Source organism: Mesocricetus auratus, unplaced genomic scaffold (genome assembly GCF_017639785.1).
Source record: "Mesocricetus auratus isolate SY011 unplaced genomic scaffold, BCM_Maur_2.0 Super-Scaffold_4256, whole genome shotgun sequence".
NCBI lineage: Eukaryota > Metazoa > Chordata > Mammalia > Rodentia > Cricetidae > Mesocricetus > Mesocricetus auratus.
Window position 1 is genome coordinate 26,126,799 of NW_024429182.1, and position 16,121 is coordinate 26,142,919.

At 42.7% G+C, this 16,121-nt stretch overlaps 1 protein-coding gene across 3 annotated transcripts in view; it reads left to right on the forward strand.

Annotated features, from left to right (window-relative positions):
• The window catches only part of Pank1 (pantothenate kinase 1), a 61,548-nt gene extending 45,912 nt beyond the window's left edge, over window positions 1–15,636 (forward strand). For 2 of the 3 annotated variants that reach the window (XM_040745219.1, XM_040745228.1), the window contains exons 3-7: window positions 784–1,037; window positions 6,029–6,205; window positions 6,703–6,826; window positions 12,560–12,685; window positions 14,207–15,636. In XM_040745219.1, the coding sequence (XP_040601153.1) occupies window positions 784–1,037; window positions 6,029–6,205; window positions 6,703–6,826; window positions 12,560–12,685; window positions 14,207–14,266 (741 nt within the window). In that variant the 3' untranslated portion in view covers window positions 14,267–15,636. The remainder of the gene's footprint in view (window positions 1–783; window positions 1,038–6,028; window positions 6,206–6,702; window positions 6,827–12,559; window positions 12,686–14,206) is intronic. The other variant, XM_040745222.1, reaches the window with a different exon arrangement.
• The last annotated feature ends 485 nt before the right edge of the window (window positions 15,637–16,121 follow it).

Consider the following 16,121-nt stretch of genomic DNA (forward strand, 5'->3'; position numbering starts at 1 on the left):
TTCAAAGCCAGGCCCATCTGCTCCAGAGTCAAGTGTAAAAAGAGGCTTTGTGGGCTCCAGGTCATTCTGCTCCACCTATACCCAAGCCTTTTGGACCCCATGTTCTGTCAAGCATATGTAGGATTCTTGATAACTTCTCAATATTCTAATTCACTAGTCACTTTTGACTATTGTAACAATTTACCCTGAATTTGGTGGTTTACAATGACAGACATTTCTTCCATGCATGTTCTTGAGGCCAGTGGCGCTCAAACAAAGTGTTGGCAACAACACAGTTCTGTAGAGATGACACTGCTTGCCATTCCTGATGCCTGCTTGCTGCTGGTATTCCATAGACCATGGTACAGCACTCAGTTCTGTAGCTTCTTCTTCAAAAGACTTAATTCTCTGGGATTTTCACATCTTTCCTGTATGTGTCTCCTGTCACTGGACTTAGGATCTATCCAGATGACCTACAATGACTTCTTCCAGTTTCACATCTGCAAAGATCTGTTTTTGAAATAAGACCGAGCTCACAGATTCTGGGAGTTAGGACAAGAAGTGTCTGTATTCAGACCACCAATCACCCATGCTAATGGGTGCATTCCTGAGAACCAGGCAAGCTCTTGTCCTTGTAGCACAGCTGTCCTTCTGGCAGTGACTGACTGTTGGTCAGCACAGTTTCACAGCGTAAGAGTCTGAGAGTATTCTTTGCTTTGAAGACAAATCTTACAGATAGCACACCCCTCCTAGACTCCTCCTAACATGGTGTATGGCATCTAACAGGGTTCTGTTCTCTTGCAGATAGCAGACCTGCAGCTGCATAAACTGGATGAACTGGACTGTTTGATACAGGGCCTACTTTATGTTGACTCGGTTGGCTTCAACGGCAAGCCAGAATGTTACTATTTTGAAAACCCCACAAATCCTGAGTTGTGTCAAAAGAAGCCATACTGCCTTGATAACCCATACCCTATGTTGCTGGTTAACATGGGCTCAGGTGTCAGCATTCTAGCAGTGTACTCCAAGGACAACTACAAAAGAGTTACTGGGACCAGGTAAAACATGCTCTCGACTAGGAGAGCCTCTTTATGCTTAAACTATGCCTATTTCTTGATGAGCAGTATATAGTAAGGATTATTTACATTGAGTATGTTTTTAAAAGAAATATGTTAGTCTTGGGCTCCTGGACTAACAAAAAAGGGCTTTATTGGGTATTTGTTTTATTTTGTTTTTTGAACACAGGATCTTCACTTGTAGTTAAGGCTATCCTGAAGCTTAGTGTATTATGCCCAGGCTAGCCTCAGACTGGAGATCCTGCCTCTGTCTCTTGAGTACTGGGACTTTAGGCATGAGCACCATGACCAGTTTGTTGGATGATGCATTAGAGTAAAAGATGATGCATGTAAAGGTTAATAACATGAGGTCTTTGTCTACGGGGAAGCCCTGCTCGAGCTGGGGGAGGAGAATGGCCTGCATTAGTTTGCCAGCAGGTAGGTATACTGAGTGCCAATAGGATCACCAGGACTCCATGCCCATTAGAAGGCAGGATGGGACAGGGGTGGTAACTAGGATAATCAGAGATGCTTCAGAGAAACTTCCTCTGGAGATCTTCTTGGTGTCAAGACAGGAAAAGTGACTTGAAATAGTATATCATCCCAACCAGTAAGGAGACACACAGAAATGCCTTTTCCTCTTTTCTTGTAAGCCAGGGGTAGTTGGCTCAGCATGCAGGAATTTTGGAATGCACGGCACAAGAACACAGCCCTGTAACCCCAGGTGGTCAGAATACTTTGAGGAATATTCCCCCCATACATACACTCTAAGGCTCACTACAGGCAAACCAGCGCAGCTTCCAGTTAATGGGGAAACTCAACATGGCGAAAGGTTCTGTTGTCAAGCATCATTAAGAAAGCAAGAAAGCCTACTATGAGCAAAATTCAGCTGATTTGGAATGAAGCATTCCTCCAACTTGCCAGATCACAAAACCCATTTTTTTTTTTTAGAGAAACTAAAAAGGACTAGTGCCACATAGAGTGTGCTTAGGATATAGTGTTGAAACCATTGCTTATGGCACATGAACATGGCATGTTACTTGTCTGGGCCTCAGGGTCCTCATTTCTGCCATGAAGGGTGTTACTGCTTTGTGTGTGTGTGTGTGTGTGTGTGTGTGTGTGTGTGTGTGTGTGTGTGTGTGTGTGTGATTTTCAGCTCTGAACTCTCTGCAGCACTCTTCACCATGGGAGGAAGGGTCTGCCTTTTCAGTGTGTTTTCATGGATTGTGGTGGAGCTGTATGAATAAGTGTTCCTGGGAGAAGGTGTTGTTACCCGATATCTAAAGAGATTCCTAGTTTTTGCAGTTGGAGGTGGGACACTACAAGTATATAGTAGGTTGAAGTCAGGGATACTGATACAATTCTGTAATGCATAGGGCAGCTTCTCCAACAGCAAAAAAATATGGAGTCCCAAATATCAAATAATGCTACAGTTGAAAAACCCTAATGCATATACACACTGATGGAAGTTGACACAGGTTCAGAATGTAGTATCTATTGTGTTTGTAAACTGCTAGCAGGCACACACCTTTTCTGTTTTTTAATTTTTGTTTTATTTATTATTATTCATTATCGTTATGTAGTTCTGGCTGGCCTGGAATTCATTGTATAAACCAGGGTGACCTCAAACTCACCTGTCTCTTCCTCCTGAGTGCTGGGATTAAAGATGTGCACGGGAATTCCTGACACTGCTTACCACCTCATTTTCACTGAGAATACAGTAGGCTTACTTGCTTGGCCAGTAATGAACACTGATTCCCATGGTCTCCTTAGGACCAATGGGAATATCAAGCTACAAATGCTCAGCTAAGCAGGTCTTCCCTTAGAGAGTGCTTTCCTGGTGTAGGTGTAAGCTTTACAACTCCAGACTGCTCCCAGGAGTAATTGAATTGGTAAAGCTGCTCTCAAGGTAATGAGGAGCTACACATTCTCCACAGTTAGAAAGCTTTACACCTTTGTTGATGCATACACAATAGCTAATGAATGACCACAGCTGCATCCTCAGATGTGAGGACTCCAGGATCTGGATCATCCTGAGAAGCTGTGAAGAAGATAATTGTGTGTGTGGTTTCTTCACATGGGGAGCAATGCCTACAAATCCTAGGGGTAGAGGAATGCCCTTTATGATCTTCCTGCCTCAGTCTCCCAAGTGCTAACATTGCAAGTGTGAGCCACCCCTGCCAGCTCAGAAGTCTCTCTTGTTTTATGTTAGAAAACATCAGATGTAAACACTTAGGATCAGTGGTGAGAATTAGTATGTGGGACACACTTTGGGGACCATTGATAATAAGCAAGTTCTTTACCACTGAGCTACTTCAGTGGTAGATGTAAGCCAATGGTGTAAACTTTAAATTTTGTTGCTTCTCTTATAAACTGAGAGTTGTAACTCCAGGTTTTTGTTTTTTTTGGGGGGGGGGTGTTTTTGTTTTCTCTCTGGTACATATGGTGTTCCCTGTAAACACTTTGTCCTTGCTTTGGTGGATTTCATTTTGATTTTGTCTTTTGAGGCAGTGTCTCACTATGCAGCCAAAACTGGCCTCAGATTTTCCCCAAAGCACACCAACCAAGCCTTCCAAGTACTGGGATCACAGGCGGAAATGCCTGTGTGTGTGTGTGTGTGTGTGTGTGTGTGTGTGTGTGTGTGTGTGTGTACACATGTGTGTAGAGGTACAAATACAAGACAAGGTGTCTCAATGAACCTGGAACCTCACCAATTCTAGTAGACCAGATGTGCTGGCCAGTGAGCATTGGGATTCTCTTAGATCCACTCTCCATAACTCACATCCCAGACTGGGGGAGCCACCCCCCTCCCAGCTCCACCAATGTTTGTAAGAAGCCATGTCATTTCGTGATATTCATTTTCTTCGCTATGATTTACATGGTTGGTTTTGTATACGTTCACTGCTTTCTAGATTGGCCACAATAATTTCCCCCCTAGTGACACAAGTCCAGTTCTCAGTATGAAAATTGATACTTTACAGGTAGTGTTACAGCATGTAGCCTATTAGAAGAAAATAACTCTAGAACTAAAGCCGAAGGAATCTACACACATGCCCATCAATGGCCATTGCTCCACAGGCACTGCCAATTCAATTACTGAAGATTTCTTCTCACTCTGATGAATAATAATACCCAGTGCCCCTTCCAATCTATGTATTTTTGTCTCTGATATACGAAGGATTTTTCTGCATGTTTATCAAAACCAGGTTGAGGGAATGAAAAGTGCTAGAGACTCTTGGCTCTTGTGGCCTTGCATTCTTCTCTCCTGTCAGCAGCGTGCTAGCTATGGGGGTCATGCCTGCTTTCCCATCCAGCTTTTTACATGGAATCACTCACCGTTTCCTAGCTGTCCCCCATTCCCAGTTGTGCGGGCACAACAGCGGGTGAGTTAACCCTCTTTCGGAGTCAGCCAGTTTCTCCAGTTGCCTGCATTTGGAGTTGGTGGTTGAATTTCTTGATGGAACAAGGTGAATGCCTAATGTTCAAAAGATTGTCAGGGACATAAACTGCCACAGCTGGAAATATTAGCAAACACGAAAATGTAGGCAGTGCACAACCCAGCGAGTGTTCTTATTAAACACGTTCATGTGGGGTTTGGTGCAGATGAAGGTAGACTTTCTTTTTGTGTGTGTGCCTATTTGTTTCCTTGTGATGCCACGCCCACGACTTGGGTAACTTTGCCAGTGGCACACGTGGAGACCTAAATGGTCCTTGGAAAGGAATTCTTGAGTTGAAGTTTTTTTTCTTTTCTTTTCTTTTTTTCCTTTTTTTTAGAATCACAGTCTGAGACTATGACACAATTTTATTATAAAGGCAACACTAAAAACTGTGTGTCTGTCTATGTGCCTGGTATCTTCTGGTAACAGCTATTGATAATCAGTATAATTTATCATACATCTCAACTTAACCCTCCCCCCCCCTTAAAATTAGAAGCTGGTGATCCAGTGCAAATTGTTTTCCCAGAATCAGTGGCTCTTTGAAGCTGCAGAACTGACTGATGTGAACAGCCAGCTCTTCTCTGTTCATCATACCCGGTAAATCAGAGAGTAGCCTTTGCCAGCGCCTGGGAACTAAAGTTCCCTTTCTTGCCATCACTTTCCTAATGGCAGTTATTTCCCTGAATTGGGTTTTCATGACACCAGGTAGCTTTGATATTGATGTATAATTAATTTTATTCTCAGCCACTTTAATTAGTTTCTAAGTTTGGCAACAAGGTCTGTTTTGGATCCATTTCCTCCAAAACAATGCAAAGCTTTTAAAACACATTTCAAGCATTGGGACCATTCTGTGACCCTTTTCACTCCTACTAGTAGGTGGTAGTTAAAATGAAGCAATACCCTTTTCCAAAGAGTAGTAGAAAACATTCTTTTATTAGATAGGTAACAGTTTTACTCTCAAAATCTCCGAGGTAGGAAAGGATGATTACTTTAGAGAAGTAGCGTCAGCTAAGGCAGCCTTCGGGGCTGGCTTCTGAGACAGTCATGAGTCAGGTTTGTCATCCTGGAGATTGACTCTATAGTTGTGAACTGTGAACACACCATTTCTTTCCCTGTGTATTTGCGTTTAGTTGCATATGGTGTTCTGACATCAGCCATTTCTCTGGTCGCATGCTGCTTTTAGACTACTCAAACAGAAGGAGCCATGATTTGGCCCCTTTCATAGGCAAGCAGACTAATGAAGCACTTAGGCTAGTAGCAAGCTGAAGGTCTCACAACAGAAATCAGTGAGAGTTTTTTTCAATTTTATTCTCAAATTTAGGGGCACCCTTCCCTTGATGTTTGGTCTTAGCCACTGCCCACTTTTCTTATCTAGTCTTCCCTCAAATTCTGTTCTAAGTCTAGCACTTCCACTCAGATGCCCCTCTGCTCTTCAACAAAGTGCTCCGCTTTTCTGCATCTTTCTGAACCCATATGAATAGTCTTGATGTAGCTGGGGACTTGGATGGGCATATCTCGAAGCAGAAATTTAAAAAAAACAACCTTATTGTCCTTCAGTCTTGGAGGCGGGACATTCCTAGGCCTGTGTTGCTTGCTGACTGGTTGTGAGACCTTTGAAGAAGCTCTGGAGATGGCAGCTAAAGGCGACAGCACCAATGTTGATAAGCTGGTGAAGGACATTTACGGAGGAGACTATGAACGATTTGGCCTTCAAGGATCTGCTGTAGCATCAAGGTAGAGACTAAGTGGCTAGGAGCTGTAGAGAATCCACGCAAGGCAGGCTCTCCACCCTGGCCATTCATCTAGTTTTCTGTTTAAAAGTAAATGCCAGCCTGGTGCAAATATCTTGTCATGTCAGACCTCAGACTTGATCTCCTGTCCTTAACAAAGCACTGAGATGCTTAGTACTTGATACCCTTGATACCTGTGCTTAAAATAAGGAAACTTTGAAAGAAGGTTCTGGCCAGTTTCCCCTGTTCCATTCTTGTCCAGATGTCTAGAAGCATTACAAGTTTCTTCCCCATTAATAGTCCTACTATTTCGTCCCTTTTTAAGAAGGAGACAGCCAGCCATTCATAGTGTAATACAATCTGCTTATAAACTATGATAGCAAAGTCAGGGCATTTGAGTTTGAACAGGATTATTCATAGTGCTTCCCAGAGTACCTTGGTGGAAGCTTGGGTCCTGCCTGGGGATGACTTTGAATACTCTCACTGATATTTCCAACATAGCTTTGGCAACATGATGAGTAAAGAAAAGAGAGAGTCCATCAGCAAGGAAGACCTCGCCCGAGCCACATTGGTCACCATCACCAACAACATTGGCTCCATTGCTCGGATGTGTGCACTGAATGAGGTAAGGCTTTAACCCTGAGAAAGCCAGGGGCCATCCCCATGCATCATCTTTGGCAGTGTAATAATTGTTGTCATTCTTAGGCAGCTTACCCTTTATTTGTGGTTACACCTTAGAGAACAGGACAAGGGTACAGTGAGTGGGGGAGAAGAGATTTCTTTTTATATAGATACCCTGTGGATATTTAAAAGAATTCCAGTCCACATTCCATTCTTTCTAACCATTATTTTTGCCATGAGCCACTGAAATGTGAGGAAAACCCTGGGCTCATGTGCGTGCGTGCGTGCGTGTGTGTGTGTGTGTGTGTGTGTGTGTGTGCGCGTATGTGTGTGTGTGTGTGTGTGTGTGTGTGTGTAGATAATTATACATAAAATGCCCCCACCTGCAGGGCTCGATATTCTCTCTGCTTTCAGCTTCTTTACAGTGTTGCCTTGTGGCATGGAGTTCAAGCAGCATTGTACAGGGCTATCAAAGCACAGAGAGCTTGCTACAACCCAGGCGAGCCAGAGCCCCAGGGACAAGACGTGGGTAGAGCTGGGATCAAACAGAGCTTTATTAACAAGTTTTGAGAGAGTAAATTCTTCTGAGGAAAAAAAAAGTGGAACCCCTTTCTAAGAAACAAGATTTGAGGAGTAGAACAACCCTCTCTTTGTGGAGTATTAGGAAGACAAGAAAAAGTTGGGGCATGGAACAGATAATAAGAGCAATATAAGAACCACAGCAAGCACACATACACACACACACCCTAGATCAATAAATGAAACTTACAGACACTTCAAGCCTTTTTGAAGGGCTAGCGTTGGCTCAGTGCTTAAGAGCACATGCTGCTATTGCAGAGGACTTGAGTTCAGCTTCCAGCACCCAAGCCTGGTGGTCACCACTGCCCTTAACTGCAGCTCCAGGGGGTCTGTAGAGTCCCTGCCAAGCTATGTTACAAGGCACATTTGTTTGTCTGTTTTAATGCTGATCCTGGCTTTGAGCTTTGTGGTTTCAAAAAGAGACCCCTCCATTCACATCACTCAGTAGAGCAGTCAGCAATTACTGGAAGTCCCTAGTCCACATGGATTTTAATGGGAAGCTGGTGATCAGGTTCCAGAAACATGCCTTCTCAAAGTCCACTTTAGTCAAGAGAGTCATTGGAAACAAGGGTTTATTTTTTGGGCTTTAACCTTTACAGGGTGTTTTTCCAAGTAGCCAAACAAGCTGTAGGACTAATATGTGGGTAGACTGGCTGTGTTCATGGCTCTCAAAGGTCAGCTGCATAGTGACACACCCTTTGCCCCACAGAGCAACTGTGTCCTTTTCCCTGCTTTCCTGAGTTACCTTCTGCTGGAGCGAGCCAGGTCTTTTCCCAGATATCATAATCCCTTTGGGAGAGGCCAAATGTACGCATTATTTGCTGGCTTGGATGTTTCCTGTGCAGTCGATAAATGAAGGACTGACTCACTGACTGCATGGGATCAAGGCTCCTTCAGAGGCTGCTGAGTTAATGTAGGCTCTCTGGACAGCTCGGGGATTGGCAGTATCGGATTTCCCAGGGGAGAGCAAAAGCCAAGGTCAGCAGCCCTTGCATTGTTCTCAGCGGTTGCTGATTTGAGAATCTTCGATTTTAGACATTTCCTATAATGGGGCGCCACATTTCCTGTTGTGATAATGACATGCTCTCCTCTTTTTTAAAATTGATTGTATTATTTTAAATTATGTATATGTGTGCACATCAGTGGTATACATGTGCGTCAGATGCCCCCAGAGTCTAGAGAAAGTGGACCCCCCCCCCCCGGGGCTGGAGTTATAAGTGGTTGTGAGCTATCTGATGTGGGTGCTGGGAATCAAACTCTGGTCTTCTGGAAGTGCATCACTTACTTACTCTCAACCACTGAGCCATCACTCCAGCCTTTCTACCAACTCTAAGCTTCATTTATCTTTTTGTTAGCCTGTATCAGTTCATAGTGTGTTTTATTGTGGCATTGTCATACATGTACACAGTATGTTTTGATCATGTTTGCCTCCCTTACTCTTTGTAGTACTCTCTCCCGCTGGCACTGATTCCCCTTCCCTTTCCAAAGGCCCTAGCCTCCCTTTTTACTTCCCACCACCACCAGTGATTTTCATTAGGGTTTTTTTTTTTTTAAAGCGGCGCATTGGTAAAGGTTTATTTACAATAAAGACAATATTGATCCATCAGCCATGGACTGTATAAATCCTCAGGGAGGGATGGGACCTATGAACCCTTCCCACCCCTAGGACAGGATGACAGGCCCAGTCTGTGCTGATAATCACAGCTTCTGTGAATGAAAGAATACCAAAGCCTCGCCATGCCTGGAAGTCAGCAGTGCCGCACATTCCCCCTTCCTTGGCCCTTACAGTCTTTCTAGTCCTTCTCCCACTCTGTTGCTCGAGCCTTAGAGGGAGAGCTACAGCAGCCTCACTCATGGCCGACAGTGAGCAGTCATTTGTTCTCAGCACTGACCGATTTTGGTTTGGATGCACAAGGAAGCTCCTCTGAGTACAGCTGACATCAGCACTAATCCGTGGGCACAAACAGCTCTTTAGAAGGTAATTTGATAGGCACATCATGTCCTTTTAGCAAAAACAATAGCTTCCCAGTAGGAGGAACCTACCGACCTCCCCAGGCACAGGTTTTGACCAGGTGTATAGTACCAGATGTGAATTTCCTCCTGTGCAATGTGCACTCAGTTCCACTCTGAAAGCAGTAGGTCACTGTTGCACGATAAATAAATGACCCAGAGGCAGATTACTGGGGTTCAAGTCTCAAGACGAAGATCAGAGAAACAAAGCAGCCAGCCACTAGCTTTTACCTCTACCTCAGGCTGAAAGGGCTGATCTGTCTCCACGAGCTCTCACCAAGCCTCAGACTGTAACCTCTCCTCAGTGTAACTAGAGAATCCATCTCCACATGAGACCCTTTACTTTTTATGACTCCTTAGCGCTGGGATTAAAGGCGTGGGATTCCAAGTGCTGAGATCATCTTTGTGTGAGCTGGTTCTCTTTAGGACTGGATCAGTTTTTTGTAGCCCAGTGTGGCCTTGAACTTACAGAGATCTGTCTACCTCTACCTCCCAAGTGGTGGGAGATGCAGTCTCTGTCCTTCTGATGCTCTCACTGCAACCCAAGAGAGCTCGAGTCAGCCCTCCTCTACCTTATAAGGAAGGAGTCATGTCTGAACCTGAAGCCATGCCCATATGTGACCGCCACAAATTCACTGGCAAAGCAAGATGCCACTACAGCTAGCCTTTTAAATAGTTTTTAATTTAATAGAAAAAATTGTATCTTAATATAAATGGTTATATATTTTCTACATGTATTTGTGTGTGTGTGTGTGTGTGTGTGTGTGTGTGTAGGGATGCAAACATACTATGGTTCATGTCAGAGGACAGCTTGTGGGAATCAGTTTTTTCCTTGTGCTATGCTGGTTTCAGACATTAAACTCAGGTCATCATGCTTAACAGCAAGCACCATTACCCACTGAGCCATCTTGCTGGCCCAGTAATTCCCCTTTTGTACACATGTGAACAGTTTATTAATATGCTTTCACCTATTGTGTATTGGATTGTTGGTCCTGCTTTCTTGTTGGTTTGCAGGAACTCTTTCTTAATACTTTTATTTGATATGTGCCGAGATAATTTTTCCTCTTCTTTTCTTTCTTTTTTTGCCTTTTCTTTAAATTTTTCGAGACAGGATTTCCCTGTGTAACAGCCCTAGCTGTCCTGGATCTCGATCTATAAACCAGGCTGGCCTTGAACTCACAGAGATCTGCCTGCCTCTGCGTCCTGAGTGCTGGGATTAAAGGTGCGCACCACCTCTACCCGGCTTGAAGATAATTTTTCAAGTAAGCAAATCAATTTCATTGGATTCTGAGTATCATACCTCTTCTACTTCAATGTTAGTTTTTATTATTCTCAGTTATGTGTGTGTTTGTATGTGTCTGTGTAGACATGGTGAACATGAGTTGTTCACATATGTGTGTGTTTGTATCTGTCCGTGTAGGCATGTGAATGTGAGTGCAGGTGGTTGCAGAGATAGAAGCATTGGATGCTCTGAAGCTGGAGTTGTAGGCAGTTAGGAACTGCCCCGTGTGTGGGCTGGGAACCAAACTCTGGTCCTTTGCAAGAGCGACATACGCCCTTAGCTGCTGAGCCATCTCTCCAGCCTTTTATGTTGCTCTTAAGAAGAGTTCACTAATATTTTCCTTAGTCGCCTCTCATTTTCCATCTTTGTTAAACATTTGTAATTTTGACCCACCTGGCCATTACTTGAAATATGAAATGCTTGTCAGAATTTAATGCTGACTCTACTCCATCTGTCTTTCTAGTTGGGCAATACAAGAATTCTACTTTGCTCCCTAAGTTTAGTTAAATTCCTCTTGGATATGCTCTTTCCTCACCTTGTGCATTCTGTAGTCTGGTCAGTTTGTGACTCCAGACTTTATTTCTAGTGGAAATTTACTGAAAGAACCTCTGAGTCCTTCACCCACAGAATATTTTTCAGTGACTAATGTCTTCATGAACACACATTGTTAAAACTTGAGACATTTCAAAGATGATGTTCCTAGACCTTGATCACTCTTGGTAGACAGAGCAGAAAATAACTGTCCAAGGCTCCCTTGCCTTTTATCTCAGTGACCATGGCAACTGACCATGGTCCAGCATCTGCATAGCATGCTGGCTGAGCTCAACCTTCAGCTTCAGAAATACCTTAGGGAAGATGGGGGTGGTGGTGCAGGAGCTGGAGTTTGAGGAAATCTGAAACCTGCTTGCATGAACAGACTGAGAGGAGTGTTCCTGAGTGTGGGTTCGTAATGAAAATCTACATCCACACTGTTGCTTAGATAAGATATTCTACTCTTGAAGACAGAGATGGAGATTGTTTATTATATCCCAAACTCAGTAGATGAGCAAACCACACCACAGCCATTCATTTCATTTCTAAGTTGGTTGTAGTAGTATTTTAATACTTGGAGTTGTGGGGGGTGGAAGCTGAGGAACAAATTGAACTCTAACTTCAACTCTATTTTCAATAATACATATCATATATGTTTTCTATATATATTAAACTGAAGATATATCAGACCTAATGCCACCTAGCATAGTAACTGTAAGCAATAACATCATGACCTGTTCATTAGCTTTTCTGCTTTGCCCACATCCTAGTTTGCACTCTGTTGCTATGATAAAGATCATGAGGTGGGAATTTGGAGTAGGAAGGATTTACTTGACCTTCATTTCCTAATCAAGCCCCATCGTCATTGAGGGAAGCCCCGTCAGGAACACAAACAGAACAGGACCCTGGAGGTGGGGCCTGAAGCAGAGACCACAGCTACTGCCTGACACTGACATGCCCAGCTGTATGCCAGGCATGCATGGCACCACCCACGAGGAGCTGGGCTCTCCCACATCAGTCAGGACAATACCCCCAGACACTTGCCTGTAGGCCAGTCTGATGGAGAGAGCTCAGTTGGGTTTCCTCTTCCCAGCTGATTCTTGTTGGCTGGTTAACAAAACAGCCAGCATAGCCCAACCAAAATCTGACCCCCTATTGTGTGGAATGCTCTGGTGGTTTAACTTTGGTTTTGCATATGCTGAAATAGTCCCATTTACAAACATTGACTTGAGCGGGGTCATAGATAACCACACAGAACATGGAATGGAGTCTTTACTAAATGCTGCTTTAAGCCATGGTTTAATTGTTTTCCTTTTTGTTTGTTTGTTTTTTCAGAATATTGACCGAGTTGTATTCGTTGGGAACTTTCTCAGAATCAACATGGTCTCGATGAAGTTGCTAGCATATGCCATGGACTTTTGGTCTAAAGGACAGTTGAAAGCACTATTTTTGGAACATGAGGTAGGTCAGGGTCACTGAGACTTAGTTGTCTTATGTATATTTTAGGTTGTCTACCATATGAGTCAGGTCTGTGTATTTCAAAACTGATCAAGTAGAAAATTGCCTTTTAAACTTTGTACTTATTACCCTCCCCCCAAAAGCCATTTGTACAATGGAAGCTTTCATAGCCAACAGTGGAGATTCGAAGATGGTTACTGAAATGAAAACAAAAAGTCATTTGGAAATGTGAATTATTATTTTAACTATTGTGGGAAACAGTATAGAAAATTCTTTAGGGAACTAAAGGTAGAATTAATGATTCAGCAGTCACACTTCCGTGTAGTTATCCAACACATGCGAAGTCAGTATGTTGAAGAGGTATCCCCATGATGAAATGACTTAACACGTGTAAAGCGCTCAGAATAATTTTTAGCATGTGTAAGGCCTCAGCAGCTGCCATAAAGGTCCCAACATATCCATGCCATTTCTGAAGTAACTGCTGAGCCAGGCAGACAAGGAGCTGCGTCTCTAGCCCTTTAGAGACTAGGTAGCTAGTGGGCTCCGTATTTGTATGCTGTAGTTTTCTCCCGACTCCTTCCTGCATTGAAGTCCTAACCCCAAAATGCTGGCATTAGAAACTGAGGGCTTGGGGAGGTGATTAGATCACCAGAGCTGAACTCTCTGGAAAGGAATTAGCATCTTTATAAAAGAGCACCCGCCCCAATCCACCCACCCCACGCCACCCCCACCCAGGCTGGAGAGATGGCTCAGCGGTTGAGGACCTACTGCTCTTCCATAAGTCCTGAGTTCAATTCCCGGGACCCACATGGTGGCTCACAACCATCTATAATAGGATCTGATGCCCTCTTCCGTCATAGTCATACATGCAAATAATGTACTCTTATACACAAAATAAATAATAATTCTTAAAAATAAAAAATGTATTAAAAAAAGACACATACATACACACACACACACACCCCAAAATGCCAGTTTCCAGTGACACAGCAGTCTGCAAGGAGCCTGGCTTTGACAAACAAACACCTTCATTTTGAACTGCCCTACCTCCAGAAGGCTAGGATTTGGAGTTAGTCTCTATAAGCCACCCAGTCTTCAGTATTTTGTTGCATTTCCTAATCCAGTGACTAAGACACTATTTCTTAAAACAGTTGATTTTTAGAACCCTGTATTTTCTTAGAAATATGAGCTTCCATTTTACAAGGAGGCAGTGAAACCATATGCCAGATCCTGAGCATTTTCCTGTGTTAATATGCACTCAGATACATTACAGTTATTTGATCACTCAATCTTTTTTGCAAAGAGATCAGTGTTTGTTTGTTTTGTGTTGTAGGAGGTCTACTTCATAGCCTCTATTATGCTAAACACAGGTCCTGCCTCTAACCTGTATCCCCAGCCATGAATTCTGTTTTTAGTAGTATATATCTGTAAAGTTAAGGGCAGTGTTCCTAGAACTAGTGACAGTAACAGTTCTTTGGCCAAGGCTCAGAAACAATCCTACAGAAGTTCTCCATTGTTTTATAGGGTTATTTTGGAGCTGTTGGGGCCCTGTTGGAACTGTTCAAAATGACCGATGCGCAATAGATGAAACACCCTCCCGTGAGAACAGAGAACTGACAGACACTGCCAGAGAAGGTGACATCTCCTTGGGACAGAAGCCAAGCCACTGTGGTGGATGAACCTGCTGTATTTGTAAATAACTCAAAATCCTAGACCTTTTGCTCTTAGGTTTCAAGCTTATGATACAAAATGGGGAATATAATAATTTTTTTCTGTATACTGTATTTTTTAAAAAAAGAAATTGTGCAGCGTGGCCAAACCTACCAATTTCATGCATTAACTTTGAAAAGTTGTGTGATGTTTAAGAGGGGCCTGAAATGAAAGCGCTGTTCATTTTTCTTCTGGGGTTTACTGATCAGTGTGGTAATTTTAACTTCATTTAGTAATTACTCTAGGAGATTTTACCTTTACTTATATTTTTTCATGACGTTTCATGATTTGCTCTTGGTTTCAAATGAAACTACGAATCTGGCATGTTGCACTGTGAACACTTTGTTTGTTTATTTGTTTACTTTCTCTTGTTTTAATCCTTTCTGTTTCAATGTCTTAGGACAAAGAAAAAGTCCTTCTCCTGTTTTTGTCCCCTGTGATCTCCCCCTGATCTATCTATACACTTGTTGTAATTGCTCATGTCAATCAAGGTGCTGACCAACTCAACACAAAGTTAAACACATAATCTAGAGTTCTACAAATGTGACTGCAGCGAAAAACTTCAAAGGAAAGGGTTAATGAAAGCGGCACACATTGAACGTTATATGCAATTTTATCTTTGTCTTCAGACCCCTCATAGCTATAATGTTTCATTGGATTTATTTACACTAAGTTAAGATAGTCTGTCATAAAATGTCCCATTCGTGTATGCCGTACGAATGGCATCAAATCCCTGTGTAAAGTTTGGAGGGGCTCTCTTAGCTAATCTGGTCACACTGGATTAAGGGGAAGTCATGAGTTGAGGTGTCAGTTAGAAATAATGATTGTTTTGTACATGTTCGTACCTAGGAACCATGTAACAAGACATGAGTAATAATGTTAAAGTTTTTTTAATTCCTGTTTTAGTATTTAAACTGAGATTTGTACTTTATTTCATTTCTAAAACTGAAATATAATTTATGATACATATATATATGTGTAGAGAGAGAGAGAGAAAAGATAGATGGGTCACTTTCAAAAGAGGATGCTGTACGCACACTCTAACACAAGATCTAACAATCTTTTGGATGAAGGGTATCCCTGCAAGGGCTTTGGAAAGGCAATACAGTAACTCCTTGGTCAGTCTTCACCTCTCTACCTTGTGGAGCACCACCTTTCATTTCCGTATCCTTGAGTCTTGAAGAAGTTGATGCTAATGGAAGAATTCACTTGTCTGGTTTAAATAAAGCCCGTTTCTGTTGGGATGTTTTTAGTGTATATGTTATTTTCATTTCTCATACCCCGTCTTTATACTTTATGTGTAAAGTAACTGTGTGTTGTTTTTGCTGCTGCTGCTGTTTTCTTTCTGCTGCATAGCTCATCATGTGGGGCTTTCCCACAAATGTGGGAAGGTCCAGACTGTGTCTTGAGCTATAGCTGTAAGCTCGTGTAGGGATATTTTAAATTTTAGCTTTATTGCTCTTATATTTTTGACTACTTAATGCCAAAGTACCACTGTGAGATTTGGTGATTCTCAACCAGTTTCAAATTTTTCTCATCACATGTGCATTTTGTCAACTTCTGCTTAGCTTTAAAACATTCAGTCAACTATAATGGTCTCGAAAGAGACATTATTTCGGTATTATCTATCCTAGTGCCTTTTGACAGTCTCTCCTCCCTTCTTTAGTCATTCAGGGGACAGCAGACCTCAGACCTGAAGGTCATAGTTCTGCAAAGAAAACCAGGGCAA